General features: G+C 48.4%; 2 protein-coding genes across 3 annotated transcripts; both read right to left on the bottom strand.

Annotated features, from left to right (window-relative positions):
* Positions 1 to 257: 257 nt before the first annotated feature.
* On the bottom strand, positions 258 to 13426 carry PIGR (polymeric immunoglobulin receptor). Its single transcript, XM_064636165.1, is given in 12 exon segments — positions 258 to 2448; positions 3354 to 3412; positions 3534 to 3659; positions 3968 to 4086; positions 4580 to 4724; positions 5638 to 5952; positions 6415 to 6738; positions 7335 to 7667; positions 7852 to 8110; positions 8112 to 8185; positions 8383 to 8478; positions 13226 to 13426. Coding segments are annotated over 11 exon segments (1962 nt in total). The 5' UTR covers positions 8465 to 8478; positions 13226 to 13426; the 3' UTR covers positions 258 to 2322.
* Positions 13427 to 15927: 2501 nt separating this feature from the next.
* Positions 15928 to 20839, bottom strand: LOC135402728 (mucin-5AC-like). Of its 2 annotated transcripts, XM_064636166.1 has the most exons (6): positions 20446 to 20837; positions 19438 to 19885; positions 18073 to 18185; positions 17276 to 17414; positions 16810 to 16855; positions 15928 to 16169 (listed from the first exon to the last, which is right to left on the bottom strand). In XM_064636166.1, the coding sequence occupies exons 1-6, from the start codon at positions 20543 to 20545 to the stop codon at positions 16104 to 16106; spliced, it is 912 nt and encodes a 303-aa protein (XP_064492236.1). In that variant the 5' UTR covers positions 20546 to 20837; the 3' UTR covers positions 15928 to 16103. The 2 variants fall into 2 exon arrangements, with proteins under 2 accessions (XP_064492236.1, XP_064492237.1); XM_064636167.1 differs by lacking the exon at positions 16810 to 16855 and having other exon boundaries at positions 20446 to 20839.
* Positions 20840 to 21112: the final 273 nt, after the last annotated feature.

The following is a 21112-nucleotide window of genomic DNA, read 5'->3' on the forward strand; positions in this document are numbered from 1 at the left end:
TGTTCCCAGCTTGGGCAACCAACTACTAATGGTGCTACAGAGGTGACACCAGGAATGCTTTAACTGCAGAAGAGGTTCTTTAGCAGGATTTTGTTCCCATAGAATAAGGTCCTTGTGCCCCCAAGGACAACTGAGTTCCTGCTTTGGTTTAATCTCCATCACAGGAGAACCCTGGTCAGACTTCTGGCATCAAATCAGATTTGGTGATTCACTTTCAAAGGAAAGGTCTCCCTGATTGCTCACTGTCCTTCCTCAGCTATTTGTTTAGGCCAAAGGGAAGCCTGTCAGGGCTTTGATTCTTGTAATTTGCTTTCTCATGGTTTTTTTTTTTTTCAGTGACTCTCATTTGTCCAGGTGTCAGGGTGAATACATCCCTCCAGGCTCTGAAAGGTGATATTTCAGCTCCATCACTCCTGAAACCAACCCTTTAAGACCCCACAGGTACAGCCCATACCATGATTCCCTGGTAAAGAATAACCACTGGGAATGATGCTGTGACACAGTGAGATACCACAGCTCCCCACTGACCCCGAAAATCGGCTGACACGTTGGTGAAGAGTCAGGTGAGCTCCCTGTGGACCTTTCCATGGATTGTGGTGGGCTCTGGATCACAGCTTGAGTGAGATGTGTGGGTTTTATTCCACGTCCTGAGCTTATGCTGTCACAGTCCTCACTGTTGATCCTATCCACTGCTCACAGCCTGTGCAGAGTGCTGCATGCCCCAACCCACTCCTGCTTTGCTGCTTCCATCAAAACCAGGGATTTTACATTGCAAAGCAGCAGCCCAGGGCCATTCCCCTTTGGAACTGAGGTGCCAGCTGGAAGCATCAGCAGTGGGAAGGAGCAGGGGTCTCAGGCAGGCAGCTGCCAGGGCTGAGGGGTGCAGGCAGAGCCAGGATGCTCAGCCCTTTCCCAGCCCCTGCTCCTCTCCTGGGAATTAAGCTCATCCCAGCTGCTCCCAGGGCGGTGTGGGAGCTGAGGGAAGGACGCCTTGGGCAGGCTGAAGAGGAAGTGGATTCACAAAGGGAGAGCAAAAGGGGTTTTCTCCTCTCAGAAGTTTCCAAACCTTACGTTCTCCTGCCGCTCTGTGACTGCTCAGCCCCGGGGACACTTTCCAGCAGAGTCACTCATTCACTTCCAGCAACTCCGGGCAGGCACAGACCTGTCCTGGCCCCTCCACACCTTTTCCAATATCCAAGCCCCTTCCCACAGGGCTGATGAGGGGATGGAGCCCTGGAGAGGAGGTAGGTGAGCTGTAACCTGACCTTTGAGGTCCCAGCCTTGCTATGGGTAAGGTGATGATTATTGCACTGGGGATGTGAAAACACAAATGCTGTTGGGGCTGCTGCCCTCTGGGGAAGTCCATGATTCAGGAATAATTTGTGTTTTGTCCTTGGTGAAACTCAGTGTCTCTCAGGTAACAGCCATTTTCCAGCACCTCCCTGAGCTATGACACTGTTTTCATTTTTTTAAATGCAGCTAATACTTTACTGAACCAGAAATATTGTGTGGTGTTACTGTAACACAGTCAGATCAGACCCTACCCAGGGTGATGCTTCCCAATCTTTATATTTTATGGTTTGGTCTCAGAGCTGCACTTCAGCAGCACAAGGTCAGGAATTTGAATTCCTGTGCAGTTTCTGCCCTGGCCCTGTCAAACCCCTCCACAGCCCTTCTCTTTTTCAGGTAAGGCACCAGCCTATCCCATTCCTGCTGTTCAGGGAAAATTGCTTCTCTGCTTCATCACCTCTTCATCACTGCTGCTTCCTACATTGCTTTATGTGGAATATTCAGCTTGTCCCACCCTTACTGTGTCTGTCTGGGTGTGACTCCCTGTGCTCTCCCACGGATCGAGTTCCCTGGTCTGCTGAAAGCCACTGATATTCTTTATTGCTTGTGCATGAAAACACTTCAGACCATGTCTGGCCTGCAGGTGCTGCCCTCAGGTTGAGAAAGCTTAGAGGAATCAAAAGCATCAGATGCTGTTCTAAAGGGTTTTCCAGCTGCCTTTAAAAGAAAATGGGACTTTTTTAAAATGCCCTGTGAGAGCCCACTCTGTTGGAACTGTTGGTGGGATGAGCCACTTGGTCTCCCAGTCCAACCTGCTCCCTCAGACCCTGCACTTCCAGCCCAGCCCTATTTGGCATCAAATAATTCCTCCTAAATCACCGCTCGAAGCTGAATTTAAGCAAAAGAAAAAAAAAAAGGTCAAGCTATAGGAAATCGTGGTAGCAATGAACAGTGTGTGTGCTTGCTGATGGCTTGGTGTGATCCTCAAGGTAGAGCCAGTCCCAGTCGCTGCCTCCTCTCAATCCCTGACCTTCAGACCTGCTCCTGGGAGGGGGACACATCCAGGGCAGTGCTGTCCCCCCCAGAGCCACCCTGAGCGATGCTGCCCGAGGTGAGGAGGAAGGTGGAGTAGGCGAGGTCAGCATCCTCCTTGGAGCTCTGGGGAAGGACAGGAGGACACAGTTAGGTGGCTGGGGATGGCCAGCAGGGGAAAGGCAGCATTTCATGGGCTGTGAGGGTCTCAGGATGACACGGGCAGGGTGGGTGAGTGGGAGGATCCTGAGGGTCATGTCGGTGCTGGTATGAGCATCACTCCTCTGCTCAGCCCTGGAAAGGCCCCAAATGTTTGTGGGTTTGGGACTCCATGGCAAGCCTGTCCCTGTGTGTTGGCATCCAGCTCCCTGTCCTAAAGCTGCCAGGCTTTACTGGTTTCCTGTTTCCTTTATTGCTCCAGTCCAGCTCTTGGCACTTACAACACCCACATCTCACCTGTGGGTAGGGAGGGACTTGGAAAAACACAGGCTTGCATCTGGCACCTTCAGCTACTGCCCAGTGCCCTGGCACTTGACCATGACCTTCCCCAGAGGGAGGGGTGGGGGAGTAGATGGCAGGGAAAAGTAGAGGTAGGGAAAGGCAGGGATCACAGGAACAAGTCACAGCCCTTGCAATGGCAGAGCCCTCCCTGCCTACCTGTGCCCCCTGAACCACTGCCCACGTGTGGGAGGGTTGGAAGGTGGGATGTACTCTGTTTTCTGGCCAACTGCTTATCCCAGTGTTTCATATCTATGGTAACAACCCCAACTTTCCTGATGCAACCTGGGGCTGACCTGGTTTACTGTTTGAAGCAAGGTGACTGCTGTTACTGTCTCCACTACAACATGGAGTCAGGAAAGGGGTAAGGTCCTTCCCACAGAGGCTAATCTGCAGCAGGTGCTGGATCCAGATAAGATTGAGAGCACCTGGGTATAAATAAGGCCCCTGGAAGAAGGCAGCCCCTTTGGCAGAGACTGGAGGGCTGTGGCTGTGTCTCCCAGGTCAGTGGCCTCTCTCCTGCCTCCTCTTACCCTTTTTGCCTTCTTCACCTCGGCAGCACTTTCCGGGGTGTCCTTGGTGGTGATGAACTCTGCAGGGAGGGAAAGGGAGGTGTTAGGGAGGGGGGCAGTGGTGGGCAGGCATTTCTGTGGCTTTTGTGGGGTCCTTCTGCAGACCCCTGACCCTGGGGGGGGCTGGAGCCAGCACCCTACCGTCCCCTCCGATGGCAGTCTCCTGGCTCTCCTTCACACAGGTGCTGTTGCTGGCAGTGTAATCCTTCACACTCTCAAAGTCTGACATGCTGATGTTTGTCCTGTAGCTCCCAATGGACACCAGGTCTGGTGAGAGAGGGGGAAACAAATAAATCCTCTTTTTAGAGCTGGTGTGAGCACATTGGCACCTGAACCCTCTGTGGGATACAAGGTGCAAAGCACACACAGGGGTGAGCTCTGTCTCAGCTGGGCACTCTGTTCTGGGTGTTGGAGCCCAAGGATGGGGTCAGTGGGACCAGTAAGGTCCCTTCCCTGCCCATCACATGGTGGGTAACCAGGAGAGCAGCTCAGCCCAGCAAAGGCACAAAGGTGTTGCCTTCATCTTAGTATTGCTGATGTTTCTTGAGAGGCAAGAAAGGCAGGGAGGGACTCACCAGATCTCTTCATCTGCCTGTATTTAACAATGGCAAAAGCTGTCACGATGATCAGGAGCAGGGCAGCAACAGGGCCCAGCACTAAAGGAAGAGTATTGGAGCCATGGCCTTGATCAGAGCTGGAATAGAGGGAAAGAGAGACCACTACAAATGATGTATTTGAAGGTCCAGCAGCCTAAATCTGTATAGGATGGTAATTCTGAGCGAGCCTGATGCAATTCACTTAAGGAACTGGATCTTAATAAAATAAAAAAAGCCAAATAAAAATATAGTATAGAGGTTGTGCCAAAATAGCTGCATCAGCAGTTTGGTTATAAATGTGTGAAGGAAATTTCTCCAATATGAACAGAAGTCCTTTCAAGTAGTTGTTTTGTATCTGGAATATCTAATCATTCCCTTCTGGTACCATTTTCTTGACCTGCAGATTAATTTCAAGTCATCTTGCCCTTTGCTGTGACTTTTCCCTCTTCTTTTTCTCTGATGTTTTGAGCAAAGTTCTTTTGGGACAAGAACTTTTTTTGTTGCTAAACCACACCCACGGTGCACAAACACAGTACCCACAATGGGTTAATATAAACCTCACAAGAATTATCAATGACAGAGAGAACCAACCTTGCTGGGGCAGCTCCACTTCGCACCCCAGATTCACTGTAGGCTCCTCCTCGGGGTCCAGGGCCAGGCTCAACGTGGTTGGGGAACTCAGCGTGGCTGGGGGCATCAACATCCAGGAGCTCTGGGTTGTGCTTGGCATCATCTCCTGTTGTATCCCAGGGAAGGAAGTGTGGTTAGTGAGCAGCAGCACGGAGATGGGGACACAAAATCCAGCTGGATGTGTGGGGTGGACGTGGAGCTGCTGTGGGTTTTGGCTCTGCATGAGGGGCTCTTTAAAATGGGGGTTTGAGATCTGAAATAATCTCATTGCAGATAATTTGCTGCAGAAATCTCATGTAGACTCTCTCTGCCTACAAACTTTTGAAAAGTTCTTGCATTGCTAAGTTCTGCCTCTAATGTTTCCAGAACAAGTTCTGAATAGTTGCTTTGCTTTTATTTCTAGCTCCTTTACCCCCAAAAGCAATGAAATGAGGTTTTCCCTTTGACCATCATCCACTTAGGATGGCTAAATATGGGATATCCAGTGCTCTGCTTTTTCCCTGCTTCTAACAATATTCCTCCACGAGAAAAACCATCTTAATTCCAAAATACTGCACCAAAGCTGAGACTAAGCCCCCTGCTGTTGGTGTTAGTCTTTCCTCTCCTGTTGCACACTTGTCTCCTAAGATAAGAAGCTCCCTGGAGCAAGATAAGTCTCTGAACTAGATCAGTTCTTCACCTGGTGAAGATGGGACAGATGTGGCTGAAACTAAATGATGCTACAAATTGTAACAGCAACAATTAGGAAGGGCAGGGGTAACAGTAAAATCGGTGTGGAAGGAAGTGAGATTTAGACTGGTGGGGACCAGGAAGCCAAAACCAACGGGTGGATGAAAACACTGATGGCAAATTGTGCAGGATCAGGGCGATGTTGGCACCTCGCTGGGAGGCTGCCCGGGTGTACAGCACTTGTGTTTTGAGGTGCTGCAACCTAGTGGCTGCGGGGAGGACTTCCCTCGGCACAGGGCAGCGTGATCCACAGCCCGGGCGAGCAGGAAAACCTCTGCCTCGGGGCTCACCTGCGGTCACCGACAGCTTCACTGCCATGGTCTCCCCGAAGAGGCCGTCGCTCTTCACCACGCACCAGTACCACCCCTCATCATCCTCCGTCACCGAGTCGAAGCTCAGGATAACTGTCCTGTTGGAAGTGCTGCAGGTTGTCTGTGGCCCCGACTGGCCAAGATCAGAAGCTGGCAACACGGAGCAGCCGCTGGGGCTCCACTTGCACCAGTACTTCTCGTAGGAGTAGTAGGCGCACGTGTAGGTGCAACTTAAATCGACCCGTGAGCCCACTTGTGCCTCCACTTCCTTCTCTCCTGTCAGTTGAGGTTTTCCTGCAAGGGCAAATGGAACATCAAGGCTGGTGTTAGTGGTTGCAGTGCTGGGAGTGGCAGCCAGCAGGTAGTGGTGCTGCTGCAGAGGAATCTTTGAGGGAAAGTGCTCCCTACATCCCTAAATTAATGCTCTTTGAGGGAAAGTGCTCCCTACATTCCTAAATTAATGCTCTTTGAGGGAAAGTGCTCCCTACATTCCTAAATTAATGCTCTTTATGCATCTCTGGGTGAAAGCTGGGGGTTTGTATTTGCAAGGCTTAAGAAATATTTGCAAGAGAAATTTTTGTGAGCGTTTTCTCATAAAGCTGAAACCACGTGTTTCAATTTTAGAGACACTGAAGCGAGTTCAGGTTTGGACTTCGTGTCTCTTCCCAAAAAGCCAGATTTGCTCGTTTGTGGTGCTCAGGAGGTTGTTTTGTGCCCACTGAGCAGGCAGAGAACTGCCAAAGCGCCACCTCGTACCTTCTATGACCTTCAGCTCAGCTGATGATTGCTGGTCCTTCGCTTCATTTGTTATGCACCAGTAATAGGCGTTGTCTGCCTCGCTCAGCTGGTTCAGGATGATGGTGACTGTCCTGTTATCTGGGTTCTCAAACATGGCCACTCTTCCCCTGTACTGTGGCCTCACATTGCCTGTGTTGTCTATGATCCAGTTATATCTGTTAGCTTCCCACTTGGCCCAGATCCTCGTTGAGGATTTCTTCAGAGGGTCATAGAGGCATTCGAAGGTTGCTGAACTTCCAGTTTTTGCAGTCACCGTGGTCTTCAGCTGACGGAAGTTTTTGTCTGTCGATAAAAATGATATGAGTGGTTACAAACGTCTCACTTGTGTCCACGTGGCAAATCTTCCAAGAAAATAAATATTATCAGATCAAACAAAGCTCTTATGGCTAAAGCAAGGCTAGGCAAAGCTCAGGGGTGCAGCCAGCAGGAGACTGTCCTGGCACTGCCAGGAATTGATCCTAAAGAATCTTTCAGGCCTTTCTTTTCCCAAATTCACTGGCTGCTTATTGGCTTTGTGTACAGACATTTCAAAGCTTTTTTCCCTTTGCTAGAGGAAGGGCAGGTCTTCTCCTTTCCTGAGATTTAAGGAATCAAGACTTGAAAAGACAGTTGGGAGATGGAATTTGTCTCCTGTTGTTTTGGGCTGGAGAAGATAGCCAGCCACTGCTGGGAAAGCTAAGTCTTGATACCAGCTTTATTAGTGGTGGTTTAGTGTATTATAGATGGTTAAATAAATAGGAAGAAGTATCTAGATGAAGAATAGGATAATAGCAGCCTGCAAAGGGAAATTAAAGTTCTTGTTAAACAAAGTGAGACTGCTAGCAATGCTTCTAAAGAAAAGCAGAGATGATGTCTAAAATGCACTGGGAATAGCTTACCCTCATAGATAAACACGTCCAGTTCCTTGGATTTTCCATTTTTCCCATATTCACCGGCCCCACAGCGGTACAAGCCTGAGTCTTCCCAGTCCATCTGAGTCATCATGATGTTGACTGAGTCTGCAGACAGCTCGTAGCTCAGCAGAACTCGCCCTTTGAAATCCTCATCAATGACACCGTTTTGGTTGTCGATGATGTCGTGGCAATCTTCTCCCTCCATCTTGCACAGGTATTTCCTCCAGGTGGAAAATTCCGCCCCGAAGCTGCAGATCACGGTCCAGGTGCTGTGCAGCTTCACGTAGAATTGCTCAGCTGCCTCGGGTACAGGTGGATCTGTGCATACAGAGACACAGTCAGGGCCTGCTGCCCGTGGAATGAAAACTGCTGTTTGTTGAAAGCAGGGAACCCCTTGAGCTCTCAGATGCTGGACAGGAGATCTGTGGAGCTTTATTTAAAAGGGGAGGGGGGGGAATGTAAGAGAAAATAATATTTTAAGAAGCCCCAAAGCTGTAATTACCTTGGGAAACACTCAGAGTGACTTTGTAGGAGAGCCCTCTGCCGTTGTCACCAACACCACACAGGTAAGTGCCCGCGTCCGTCAGCGCAAGCGAGGAGATGTTGATCTGGAAGTTTTCTGCCTCTGGGTAGTCAGTGAGGGAGATCCTGCCCTTGAAGCTCGAGGACACGTAGCCACCGGTGGAGGTGACAGTCCCACAGCTCCTGCCCGACTGCCTGCACCAATATTTCCTGTCGTGTCTGTTCACAGAGGTGGGGGGGGTAGAAGCAGGTCACGGTCGCCGACCCGCCGACCACGCCGTACACCTGCCGCGGCCCGAACACGGGGCTCAGGACTGCAAGAGGAAAACGTGCTGGCTGTAAATGTCACCTCTGCCACCCACCTCAGGTGTCCCAGGGCCAGTGTGGACCCAGGGCTGCTCAGCACCAGGTGCCCCAAAAAGGTCCCGTGGCAGTGGTGGGCACTGGTGAGGTGAAGCTGCTCCCCGAAGGTGCCACCACAAGAGCTGTGCCCCAGGCCAGTCACACTTACTTGCTGCCTTGGGGAGGTGTCTGCTTTTTGCAGATCCAGCTGGGAGGAGGGCAAGGAGGAAGATGAGTGCTAGCAAAGCCATTTTTCTTGCATTCCCTGGAAAAGACACAGAAGTTGGTGAGTAACCGCACTCGCAAAATTTAACTTAGTCATCTAAATCTGTTTTGCTTGGAGGATGTGAGGGTGGTGGCTACTTGAAGGAGCGAGAAATACGGTTTTTAATTGCTTTTGTCAAGGAATTTAATGGGAAAGAGGAAGTTGATAACTCTGTTCTTGCCTGCAGGTCTCTTTATTTTTGGTTTTCAGTACATGTGCAATGATGGTGATGGATTACTCCAAGTGCCAGATCTGGGAGAGGTCCAAAGCCTGGCTTTTCAGAGAAGATAGGATGGTATCAGCAGGGATCATAGAATGGCTGGGGTTGGAAGGGACCTTAAAGGTCATCTGGTTCCATCTCCTGCCATGGGCAGGGACACCTTCCACTAGCCCAGATTGCTCCAAGCCCTGGCCTTGGACACTTCCAGGGATGGGGCAGTTACAGCTTCTCTGGGTAAAATGTTCCAGTGCCTCACCACATTCATTGTAAAACTTTCTTCCTTCTGTCATAGAGCAGAGTTCCTGACTGAAGCCTGTTTTTAATTCCTGCTCTTTGTTTCCCTGGTCTCTTCAAGGACACGTGAAAGAGAAAAACAGTAATATTTTCACCTCTACTTTTTTTCCCCTTTTCCTCTGCTCCAGCTTAGTGAGCTGCAGGGATTTACCTCAGCCCTGCTCCTCCAAGAATCAGACTTGAACCAAGTAAAGCCCTGTCCCCTCCTACTGCACCCAAATTAACCCCGGGCCGGGACCCAGTGACGGGCAATAACAAACCAAGCTGCATCTCTTGAAATACGTCCATAATCTTCAGGATGAATATTTCTGACCTTCCCTTTGTTTTTGGACAGAGTGATGGCTCAGAGGAAATCAAGGTTCTTAATTGACTCAATGGTTTCCTTTGGCCTGAGCTGCCTGTGCTGTTGGACAGTGCCCAGGGCAGTGGTGGGAATGTGCATTTCCTGAGCATGGCTCTTGATCTCCCTGCCTATTCCAGGTTCATAGAATACACTGAGCTGGAAGAGACCCAAAAGAGATGATGAGAGGTGCCAAGGCAAATCTTTATAAACAATCAGAGGAATTTGATTTCAGGGCATCGAGTGACACTCTTTTATTAAGGGTAATTCCCGGTAGAAGAAAAAGGGGTTTATTTCCCTGTTGAGATGAAAGGTGTTCTGTTGTGCCTTCTTCCTTGTATTGTGATTCCCACTTGCTCAATGGCTACTTGTCCATGGCTAATAATTAACTCACTGAGCATGAAAAATGCTCTTTCATACATATCCCAGCAGTAGCCAGCAAGATAAACACAACATATTCTGCAGAAAGCAAACAATATGGCACAAAGAGGGCCTTGATATTTGCCCCTGGCTAACTAGCAATTCCTCTGGCTGATGGTCACCTCGCTGCCCTCCAGCCCTCTCTCTCTGTGGTGCAAGTATGATCCCAGCTCAGCCTTCCCATTTTGGTGACATTTGAGTAATCTCTTATTCTGCTTTCTTCTCCAAAAAAAAAATCAACTATTTTTGGGTTACAGGCCCAAATCTTGTTTCATCAGGTAGGGAAGGCTTCCCAAGATCTCTTTTCTGGAACAAAGACATGGTTGTCTCCAGAGAGGTGTGCAGGAGTGGTGGCACCAGGTCCAACATAAGCATGTTGGAGCAGGAAGGAATTTTTGCCTCTCTGTCTCTGGGGACACATGTGCACTTTTGTCTACCAAAAACAATGGTTCCTGTGTTCTTGCACAACCAGCATCTGCAGCTCTGAGTTGCCTCCAGTCCTGTTTTCTCAGATGCTGTTAAAACCTTCCCCCGCTCACCTGAAGGAATGGTGAAAACTCCCAGGTAGGGCAGGTCTGAGCAGGCACAGCCACTTTGTTACGTAAAAACCTGCTCTGAACCTCCACTGGATGGCTGGAAACCCCCTCCCTGCCTCCAGTGCTGTGTGGCACAAGGACAGTGACATTCCTAACCCACAGAAGGGGTGTCACGAGCTTTGCTGGTCACTCCACGAGGAGCAAGTGCTGCTCGAGCTGCTGGAGGAGAATTTCATGGAGCTGCTGGTGAAAGAGCTCTTGTTCCTTATGGCTTTCAAAGGATGTTGGCTGAAGAGCAGAAGGTCCAAACCTCAGAGCTCCAGGGGGGAGAAAAGCCTGCTGAGCCCATGTGAAAGGGAGTGCAGGTAAGTGGCTTGTGTTGGTGCTTCTGCAGATGGAAGGGGGGATGTGCTCTAAAACTCACTGGGCATCCACTGAGTGATAAAGACATTCTAATGCTGTGTGTAAAGCTCTGGGGAGGTCAGAGCCTCCCTCAAACCCCATGGTCAGTCCCTCTTTCTTAGATAGACATGCCTTCAGTGTGTCTGTCCACAGAAAGTGGCTGCTGATGCCTTTGCAGGCAGCAGGAGGCTGGTCAGCAGTAGATGTGGTAGGAGACCTCTCTGTCTGTGTTTCCTAATCTACTGTGTGTGGACTTTTCTGGTTCAGCACCACAGGACTGACCTGGGTTGGGACCATCACCTTCCTCTCCAGCACTGTTGTATGCCTGCATTTTGATATTTCCCAGGTTTTCCTCTGCAAGTGCTCTCTGACCAGTTTGGCTCTTCCAAACCTCAGCCATGACAAGACCTTCCCTGCATTTCTCTCGTGCTTTTGGGGATCTGTCAGTCCTAGGGAGAAACATCTTCAGATTTATAAGGATTGGGAAGAGATCAGGGCCTGATCCTCGAGTTGTGCAAACATGAGCAAGCAGCTGCTCTGGCTGGGTATGAAATACCAGAGTCCAGTTCCCAAATTCTGCTGACTCAGCTGCACCAGGAGCATGCCAGCTCCTCAGAGCTCCTGATGGAAGCTGCCAGGGATCAGCACAGTCCAATCCATTAGCTATTAACTATTGCTCTTAACAATGACCAGTGTCAAGGCCATGCAGTGGGATGGACAAAACATGAGGATTTAGTCGTGCCATTTGTCATTCCAGCCTGGGAGCCCTTCTCTTTTGTGGAATGTTTGCTGTTATTCAAATAGCTGAAGAAATAATAGCATATGGGTGATATAAATATTCCATGTATAGGTCATATTTTCCCCCCTGAAATCCTTTTAAAGCAAGACCAGCATTAGAGGTTGTCCTGTGAGGAGGAGCACTGGCATTTGTGCTAGGGGTGATTTATGGAGGTGCTGAAGACCTCTTTGCTCCCAAAAAAGGGCACAAGAACAGATTTCTTCCTGCACAGGACTGGGTTATCCACATCTTTACTTTGCTCATCAAGGTCACTGCATATATTACCTTACTGTGAGTTTTGTTTGCTGTAGTGGGATGGAGAAAAGCCACCATTTCACCCCATTTTAATGGAGTTAAGAATGAGGAATCAACTCTCAGATAAAAGATCAAGCTGACCTAAACACATGCAGAAAATAAACATTTCAAGTTGCAAACTCCTTCACAATATGGAAAAGATAAATAGGAGGTGCTCCTTCTGTCATACAGTGAGCAGAAAAACCTGGGCAGAACTTATTGAAGGTTATCAAGATATATTAAGAAATTAGCAGTTTTTAGGAATTTCTGCAGTGTTTGTGACCCTCCCACCTAAGATTGTTTGTCAGTTAAACACTGCCCTGCACAAGCAATATATTCCAGAGAAGAAATGTAACAGAACAATCAGACATCCCTCATGGCAGTGACTGAAATCTCAGCTGAGATTGTGCTGCTGGCCTGATTTTATGTTCCTTTAAGCTGTTAGATTCATCAACATGTGACCTAATTTTATATTCCTTTATGGTGTTAGGTACTCCATGCACCAACTTGTTGCTTTTCAGATAAGAGTGTCATGGTTCATGTGTTTCTTGGGCTGGAAAGTGAAACCAACTTTGACACTATTAAACTATTCTATAGTTAAATTATATTTAATTATTTAATTTATTTAATTGTTAATATTTAATTATTTAATTATGATTTAATTTAAGTATTTAATTATAGTTTAATATTAAACTATTCTATAGTTTAATTCTACTCCTGCTGCAGGGAGCAGGAACATCCCATGGCCCAGCTCACTGTACAGCCCCTGGATGGGTGGACAGTGCCAGTGCAGGACTCATTAACACTTAGGAGCTGATATTTCTCTGTGCTTCAGATGGAATGTATTAAATCCTGTATGAATGTTTTCTTTGCAGAGTGAGAACTCAGGTGTGCAGAAACCCACACCTTCACTGTTGGTCTGAGTGTGAAAGGACTCTGATTTCAGTTTTAGGACGCTGTGCCCAGACCATTCTCTTATTTATCTTCCTGGTAACTGTACAAACTTGAGAGCTCCTCAGAGGACATAACTGCACCAATTCTCCTCTTAAATTTCAAAATTTGCCTCTTGTAATTCAAAAGACCGTAATGACCTTAAGCTGAGTAGCAAAGCTTTAGGTTGCTACAGTAATATTTACTAACATTTGTTATTTTCTAGGTTAATACTTAATGCAAATATTGCAATGATAGTTATCCTTTTATTTTTTCTTTTTTTTTTCCAGAAAGGAAAGATTAAAAAAACTACTGCAGAGAAGAAAACATAACTGTCATAACCCTGTTCCTGTGCTTTTGAGCTTCTTTCACAAGAAATCAGCCTCCCACCACTGAGACCTGCTGTTTCCCTACACGTGTGAGGAAGAGACCTCAAAAGCAGCTCCAGACTCTTGCTCTTCTCCTTCCCCACCTCAAAGAGGTAGTAAGAAAGATTTTGCATTTCCAAAAGACAAAGAAGCAGCACTACTTACACCTGAAGTTCCTTCTGCAGGGTTTTTGTGCTTCTTGCTTTTTCTTTGGGGCTGACCACTCTTAGTCCGCTGGTGACCCCGGGACCTTCTGTGGGTGTCCTGCCTCCCTGTCCCAGCAGGACGAGGGCTCTGGCAGTGCCAGGCTGGTTTAAATACTCCTTTAGCCCTGCATTTCCACCTGTTGTGCCTTAAAGGAATAGCATCCAAAAGCTCTGGCAGGTGAGCAGCACCCCACGTGAGCGCCGGGGAGCCAATGCCTGGCCCAGCTCTGCTGTCCCTCCGAGGGTGCACCCTCTGATTTACCTCCTGATTACACCCCCCCATTGCACAACAGCCACCCCGAGGGGGGGGGTGGGCTCCCAGGAATGGTCCAGGGCACCTCTGCCTCCTTTAGGAAGGAGTCTCCACGGGGTCAAGTCCGTGGAGTACCTTTCAGCCAGATTTTTGCTTGGCCAGGAGCCAGGCAGCCTTGGTTTGAGGATGGTGCCCGTGCCTGCCACAAAGACACTGGGGAGCCTTAGGGGGGTCTAATTTTGAGCTCCCTCCTCTTTGTTGGCATTGCAGCACCACCCTTGAGCTGTGACTGTGTTTCCCATTGCTCTGGGCAGGTGAGCCCCTTGCTGCAAGGACTGGACACATCCAGGTGGGTTTTTTTTCCTGAGGTATTGCACATTTTTTTTGGAAAACAGTGTCCCTAAGAAGACCCTGATTGGCCATCCCAGTAGAGCAGGTCTGTCTGACTTCCCTGCTCTCCAGCTTCTCTGCCTCCCCCCAGCCTGGTGGGAAGAACAGGAGTCTGGGTGAACAAAGTTGGTCTTGTCTGTGCAGACCAATAACATTGCAAGCTCTTTAAAATCAGAAATAATTAACAGGAGCTTTGCTGCCATCTCCCACCTCATTTCTTTGCTCTCCTGCTGTGGGCGTGTCAGGAGCCCAAATATAAATTCCCTGCGAGGTGTGGGGTTGTCAGAAATGGGGGAAAAAAAGTAAAATTAATGAAAACGAAAGTATTTGTACTACATGGGATGAATCATTAACCTGCTTTACCTTTACCTGTACTAACAATTCAAAAGCAGTAGTTCCTTCTGACTGGGGGGGTCACACAGGGCTTTCCACATCTGCTCTCAGTGAAAGCTGATCAGTTTGAACAGGATGGCAGCTCCAGCTGTTCCTGCTGTGCTTGGGAGCAGCAGGATCCTGACCTGGAGTTGGGATCCTTAAGGAATTTCTCAGATCCTAAAGCCAGCCTTGGAAGCACCTTTGATTTAGCTCAGGGTGTCAAGCTCCTTTCTTGCCATGAATGTGTAGCTTCAGAGGTGAGGAAGGGGCTTCAGAGGTGAGGAAGGGGCTTCAGAGGTGAGGAAGGGGCTTCAGAGGTGAGGAAGGAGCTTCAGAGGTGAGGAAGGCTGTTGCTGTGCTTCCACAGGGTGATCTGGCAGGGATCTTGGATTAAGAGAACAGCCACCACCTCTCCTGGATGGCAACAAACACTGATCCCTTGCAAGCTGTGTCCTTCCCACCAGAGCTGCTTCCTTGGGCATTCCAAATATTCCCCAAATAATGTTGGCATTACTTTTTTTCCTCTTGGCCATAGAGCTGTGATTGCTTGGCCACAGGGGACACGGGTGTGTTTGCTTTCCTGTACCTGCCAGGCATCTCTCCCTTGGGATCCCCCCGGGAAAGGACTTTGGGAGCGGAAAGTGGGAGTCTGGGAGTGGAAATGAGGGAGTTTGGGAGTGAAAAGGGAGAGTTTGGGAGTGGAAATAGGGAATTTGGGAGTGGAAAGGGGGACTTTGGGAGCAGAAAGGGCGAGTTCGGGAGTGGAATTGTGAGAGCTGGGAGTGGAAATGGGGAATTTGGGAGTGGAATGGGAGAATTTGGGAGTGAAAAGGGTTGGTGAAAAACCATCCCGTCTCCATCCCACAGTTAGCATGGAAATGTGTTTTAAAGACCAGGAGAAAGGTGGAATGGCCATGAGCAGAGGAAATTCAGGCAGAAACCAGTTGTGGGCACCTCGAATTTCTGGTGCATTTGAGGGAGGAAAAGTTAGTCCGAGCTGAAGGAACAATTCCTTTAACCAAACCACCCTCAAGGCTTCCAGTAAAACAGCTCTGTTGCCTCATGCAAATACATTTCCTTGCTTTAACCCACGAGGAAATGTTCTCCTGCCAAGTCACAGGTTCCAAAGCATTTTGGCATCTCCAGAAAACAAACAACCTTCGGATTGCTTTTATTAGGAGGGGGGCAAAGCCCAGTTTGCAGCACGACACACACAGAGCCTGAGAGTTACAAACCAGGGGGGTTTGTAGCTGGGGCTGGGCTGGACTGGTTTGGTTTTGAACCTGTGGATGGTTCTGCAGAGGGGGGTGAAGGGAAAACAGCACTTGGGAACGTGGGTGTCTGATAAACCGAAATCAGATGTGGTTTGTGTGTTGCAAAATGACTCGGTGGCTCAGGGTTTTTTTTAAACAAAACCAGAAAATGCTTATTTTTTGAGCAACCTGGGCTAGTGGAAGGTGTCCATGCCCATGGCAGGGGGGTGGAATGAGATGAGCTTTAAGGTCCCTTCTAACCCAAACCTGTCTGTGATTCTCTGATTTTTTTGACTCTCACTGAGCAACCCTGAGGGTCCTTCCCTTCCATTCCTTTTCCCTTGGGATTCTCTGCCTCTGCAAGTCAGAGCTGCCCACAAAGAGCCAGGTTAGAGGTGCTTTCTTTTATTCTCTGTTCTGCAAGACACGTAGCAAAAGTGCCATTTGGGATTCAGGGCATTTGGGTTCTGAGCAGGGCAGGGAGCAAAGAGGGGTTCTGGGTGCCTGGCAGTTCAGAGCCTTGGTTTTCCATAGGGAAAATTCCCAGCTCGTGTGCACGGGGGCTTTCACAGAAGGTTCTGGCTCAATTCTTCATCAGTCACCTTGAAAAGCATTTTCCCCCCGTAAGGTAGCTGGAAAACAACAAAACACAAGAAAAGCTGTGATCTGCTGTTGCCTCTCTGTGCAATATTTTTGCAGGTGATTCCATGGGTGTTTCTGTTTTTATGTCAAACTCGGTATTTTAAATGGGTCTGTTATTTTAGGGAGTCCTGGGAACAGAAAGGTGGAAAAACCTGGCTCGGAGGGGAACTTCTGGAGTCAACCCTGTGCTGAGATTAAGAGGAGAATTATCCCAAGCTTTACCTCAAATCAGATATCTGAGAACAAAAGGCACAATTAACAAATATTGGTTTTTGTTCTCACTTTTAGAGGTTTTTCACAGAAGGTTGATTGTTTATTTTCAAGGGTTTAGGGGAGATGTACTATTTTCTTCCCATTATTTATACTTAGGACCCCTTTTGGCTCTCAGTGCATGAGAATATGAAATGAGAATATGAAATGAGAATGTGAAATCCCACCAACAAATTTTTGAACCATTATTTCAATATTTTCTTTTAATGGAGAACTTTTCACTGATACAAATTTCCACAGAATAGAGGTTTCTAAAAGACTTTCTCAGGTGTTTTCTACATGAGCTCCTCTCTAAAGAGTATTAACATTCTGAGACAGACCCACTGTACTTATATTTTACCAGAAGACAGAGACTCTTACATATAAGTTGGTGATCCTGAATCTTCCAAGGATAGCATAGATTTTCCTGCACAGTAAGACAGAAAAGAATGATATTGTTCCAACACAGTGAACAATAATCACTCCAGTGGAATACTGGAAAAGGTGATAAGCAATCAGATTTCACTGAAACAAGCAGGAAGAGCGATAACAGGTTTACTACATGTAAGCAAAAATCACAATCAACCCCTATAATAAATTTATGAACTTTATATAGGGTTTAATCTGACTCTGTTGAAATCTATGGCTTAAAATTTCTTGGTGAGGAGCAAAGGCAGTAGTTTGGCAGCAGAACACAAGTCCTGGACTGTGGATTGTAATTCCTGGACTGCAAACCTCTCCCGTGGAGGTGTTTTACTTACTAAGCCACGAGTTCTTTGCTTAAAATTTGGTTTTATTCTCTTCTAACCAGGGAGATGACACAGTGCCAGATCCAGAAAACACCCACCTACATTTGCCAGAGTCCATCTTGCACTCCTGCACTTTTCCTGGACTTGAGGTTTCCTCCACTGTTTGCTCTTTTGCAGGACTCGGACCAGCCTGAGCTGTCGCTGCCTCCAGGCTTCCAGTGGTGCTTCTTCCTCCTCCTTTAAAACAAAAACACATGGATGCACTGGAGGGAACATGTCCAGCATGCCAGACACCAGATTAGGGCCATTATTTCCCAGTTTCATTCTTGTGAAAAATCTATTTCCTCTCCCTGCTGTCATCACTGAAGGTTTTCCGCCCCTAAATTTATCTCTACAGACATAGTATGTTCTAGAATAAGATATATGCATGTATTTTTTTTTTTAAATAAGTCATTAGAAGGGATTTTTTGGCCTGTCTCTGTCAGTTTTGCACTGAATGAGCTGGATTTGGCCCCAGAAGCTGCTCAGGCCACGCAGGTCTTTATACCTGCTCTTTATACCTCAGGATTTCCGAGCACTTGAGGTGCCATAAATCTTCTACACACAAAAACCCAACCTTGCTTTCAGCAGGGCTTCAGCATTTCCATTTCCTTCATTTTCTTTTTGGTTAAACATGTTTAAAAAGAAAAAAAAAAAAAAACAACAAACAACTTCTGGAGGACTTTGCTTGCTTGCAGTTCCAGCTGAGCTTTCAGGCTGCACCGGCCACAGAACGGCCACGTGTCCCCAGAGGTGGAAACATTCCATGGGTCAGACTCCAATTCTGGGAAATCACAAGCCAAAGGCCTTGCAAAACAACCCCTGCAGCCCAAAAGGTGTTGCTTGGCCAACTTACCTGTCTTCTTTTGAAGTTTTATTTTGACCAGGGCGAGAACAGTGACAGTGATGCAAATGAGCAAAGCAAGAGCTGGGAGCACAGCTGGGAGCAGATGGGATTCACCTGATGAGCTGGAAAGATGAAGCACCAGAATTAAACAGAATTTTGGTTCCCCTATGTAGGCTGTTGGCTTTACCCCAGAGAGTATAAAGGAGCTATAAACTCTGACTGAATCAAAGAACAGGCAGCAAAGTCGAGGTGAAATCATTTGTTCTGGAGTTTGTCTAAGGGGGAAGTAATTTCTACATCTGCCTCTGCTCTGCTGCCTGGGTTTGTGCTGCCAGCTGAATTAGCCCCTCCAAAAGGAAAACAAGCTGTTTTCATGATATGGATTCACAAGCAAGGTCTGTACATCCTTTTTGTGAGTTGTTACAGACCCTGATGTTGTTGGAAGGTGTCTACAAACCATCTCCTTGCAAAAATGATATATGTGCTATCAGAGCTCCCCAGGCTTTGCCAGGAATGGTGGAAAATCTGAGCCTTTATATGAGATTTGCATGATTTGTGATTAGTAACATCCTCTCCCCTCCTCTTTCTGGCTGGGTGGGTGGGAGATATGGCTTGGAGGAGGGAGGGGATGGTGTTTCTCATGCTGGGGGTCAGTGGGGCAGATGTGAATCCAGGGTGCACATCTCAATATTGGACTGGATTTGTGGGTTTGTCCAGTTCAGTTATGGCTGATCCTGGAATATCTGGTGCATCTGCACCAGCCACACAGATCCTTTACCCCAAGTGCTGAATGGTGGACAGGGCTGGAGAGAGAAGTGTTGGAGCTGCTCACAGCCATCCTGCCTAACAGGAAGCACAGGAGGTAAATCCACCGGGAAACCACTTGAGCCATAGGGCTTGGTGTGGAGAACTACCATGGAATAATTACTGGCCAAAATACCCACAGCCTTCTGATTAACCTTGTCCAAAGATAACTCCTGATGCAACCCCGAGCACCCAACACTGCCCGGGTTACTGGCTGCTGCAGGGGCTTGGATAAGGTGTGCAGTCAAGTGTGCAGCAGGTACAGATTCACCAGGTTATTGCTCAAGCCTGATGTTTCCCAAGGTCCTGTCTCTGTACAGGAGCACATCTGTTGACTCTGGCATCTGGTCCACAGGAGTGGGCAGCACCAGAAGGTTTGGAGGCAAGTTCAAAGAGATGTGTGCATGGACGTGAGGTAACCTTGCCTTCTGCTTCTCTGACTCCTAACCTCTCCTGCAGGTGTTTTCAACTTGCAACCTGTGCACAACCTCTGTAGGGCCCTGGGAATTGGGGCAGGGAGGTTGTAAACCACCAAGTCTGTGCCAAGGAGATACGTGGCTGTGGAATTACCTCTCGTGATAGCTTTCACCTGGGGAGGTTCCAGAGGTGCCAGGGGTGGCAGTGGGCAGCAGGGTCCTGGTTGTCCTGGTGACAGTGCCCACTGTGGTGCTCTTGGTGACAGTGCCCACCGTGGTGCTCTTGGTGTCAGTGCCCGCTGTGGTGCTCTTGGTGCCAGTGCCCATCGTGGTGCTCTTGGTGACAGTGCCCACTGTGGTGCTCTTGGTGACAGTGCCCATCATGGTGCTCTTGGTGACAGTGCCCCCTGTGGTGCTCTTGGTGACAGTGCCCATCATGGTGCTCTTGGTGACAGTGCCCACCGTGGTGCTCTTGGTGACAGTGCCCCCTGTGTACACCCGGCCCTTGATGCCCCTCTGTGTGGGTGTGCTGGAGGCAGCCAGACTTGATGAAGTGGACTTGACAGGAGTGGTTGTTTCTGGGTCTTGTGAAGAGCAGAGTTCTACAGAAAACATTATTTTTAGGCTTTAATATCTATCTCCTTGCAGAGGCAACGTGTTAGAGTTGCCAAAGATTTATGCATTTCACCTTGCATGAAAAAAACTACCAGACCCAAGCACTTTCTGTTTTCCTTTGACTCTTAAAGAAAGCAGCTTGGGACCACTTAAACCTTAACTCTTGGCAAACATCCCCACCTTAACTCCACTATTTCTGTCTCTGCCAGAGGAGCAGTTCCATGGATCTGTGTATTTACATGCTGCAGTTTCTCAAACTGCAAACTTCAGCTTATCTTCAGAGCCAGGCATGTGTCTCTGCGCTGCACCTGCCTGGATCAGGATGTCATATACATCATAAAGAATCAATAATATAATTCAAACCAATTAAATCCCTTCTGAAAGCTCAGCTCACGTCCCTCAAACCCTTTACCATCACCTCAGTTGCTTGCTGATAACTAAGGCAAAATGCAGAGCTGATGTTTCTCACAGTGTTGTTATCACGGAATGGTTTGGGGTTGGGAGGTAAAGATCATCCTGTTGTGTTCCAGGCCATCCCACCACCTACCCTTGTGGATGTGCAGCTTCACAGAGGACGTGTGCTCTGTGTGCCCACTGGCAGCCCTGCACCAGTACCATCCTGAGTCCTCCTCTCTCAGCTGGCTCATCACCACCGTGAATGTCCCGTGCTCGGGGTCGCTGCTGGTTGTTTGTGCTCTCCCTTTGTAGGACTCGTGCACAAACCCGTCGGTGTCCAGGAGCAGAGAGCAGCTCCCTTCCTCCCACCTGCACAAATACTTCTTCTTGTAGCTCCCCTTGGGGTCATAGTGGCACTGGAAGGACAGGGAGCCTCCGACTGTGCCGCTGAGGAATTTGGGTCTCCTGGGAAGAGCGGAGGCTGCGGGTTGGAGGGGACAGAATTAGTGTTTAATGCTCCTCACCTGGTGCTGTGAGGAACCTGTGCAGCCCCCTGTGCCCTGTCCTACCTGTGGTCACCTGCAGAGCCACCTCCTGTGGGCTGTCCAAACCATTTAGCCCTTTTACCCCACACCTGTACAGCCCCGAGTCTTCCTTTACTAAGTCATTTATCAAGACTTTGAAAGCTCCAGAGCTCTCCTGGGGGGTGATGAAGATGCGCCCGTGGTATCTCCTTCCCACGTAGCCATCAGAGTCGGCCAGGAGAGTGCAGCTGGTTCTTCCCACTTTGCACCAGAACCTCCTCCCACCACTTTGGG

This window comes from Pseudopipra pipra, chromosome 25 (assembly GCF_036250125.1).
Source record: "Pseudopipra pipra isolate bDixPip1 chromosome 25, bDixPip1.hap1, whole genome shotgun sequence".
NCBI classification, from domain to species: Eukaryota; Metazoa; Chordata; class Aves; order Passeriformes; family Pipridae; genus Pseudopipra; species Pseudopipra pipra.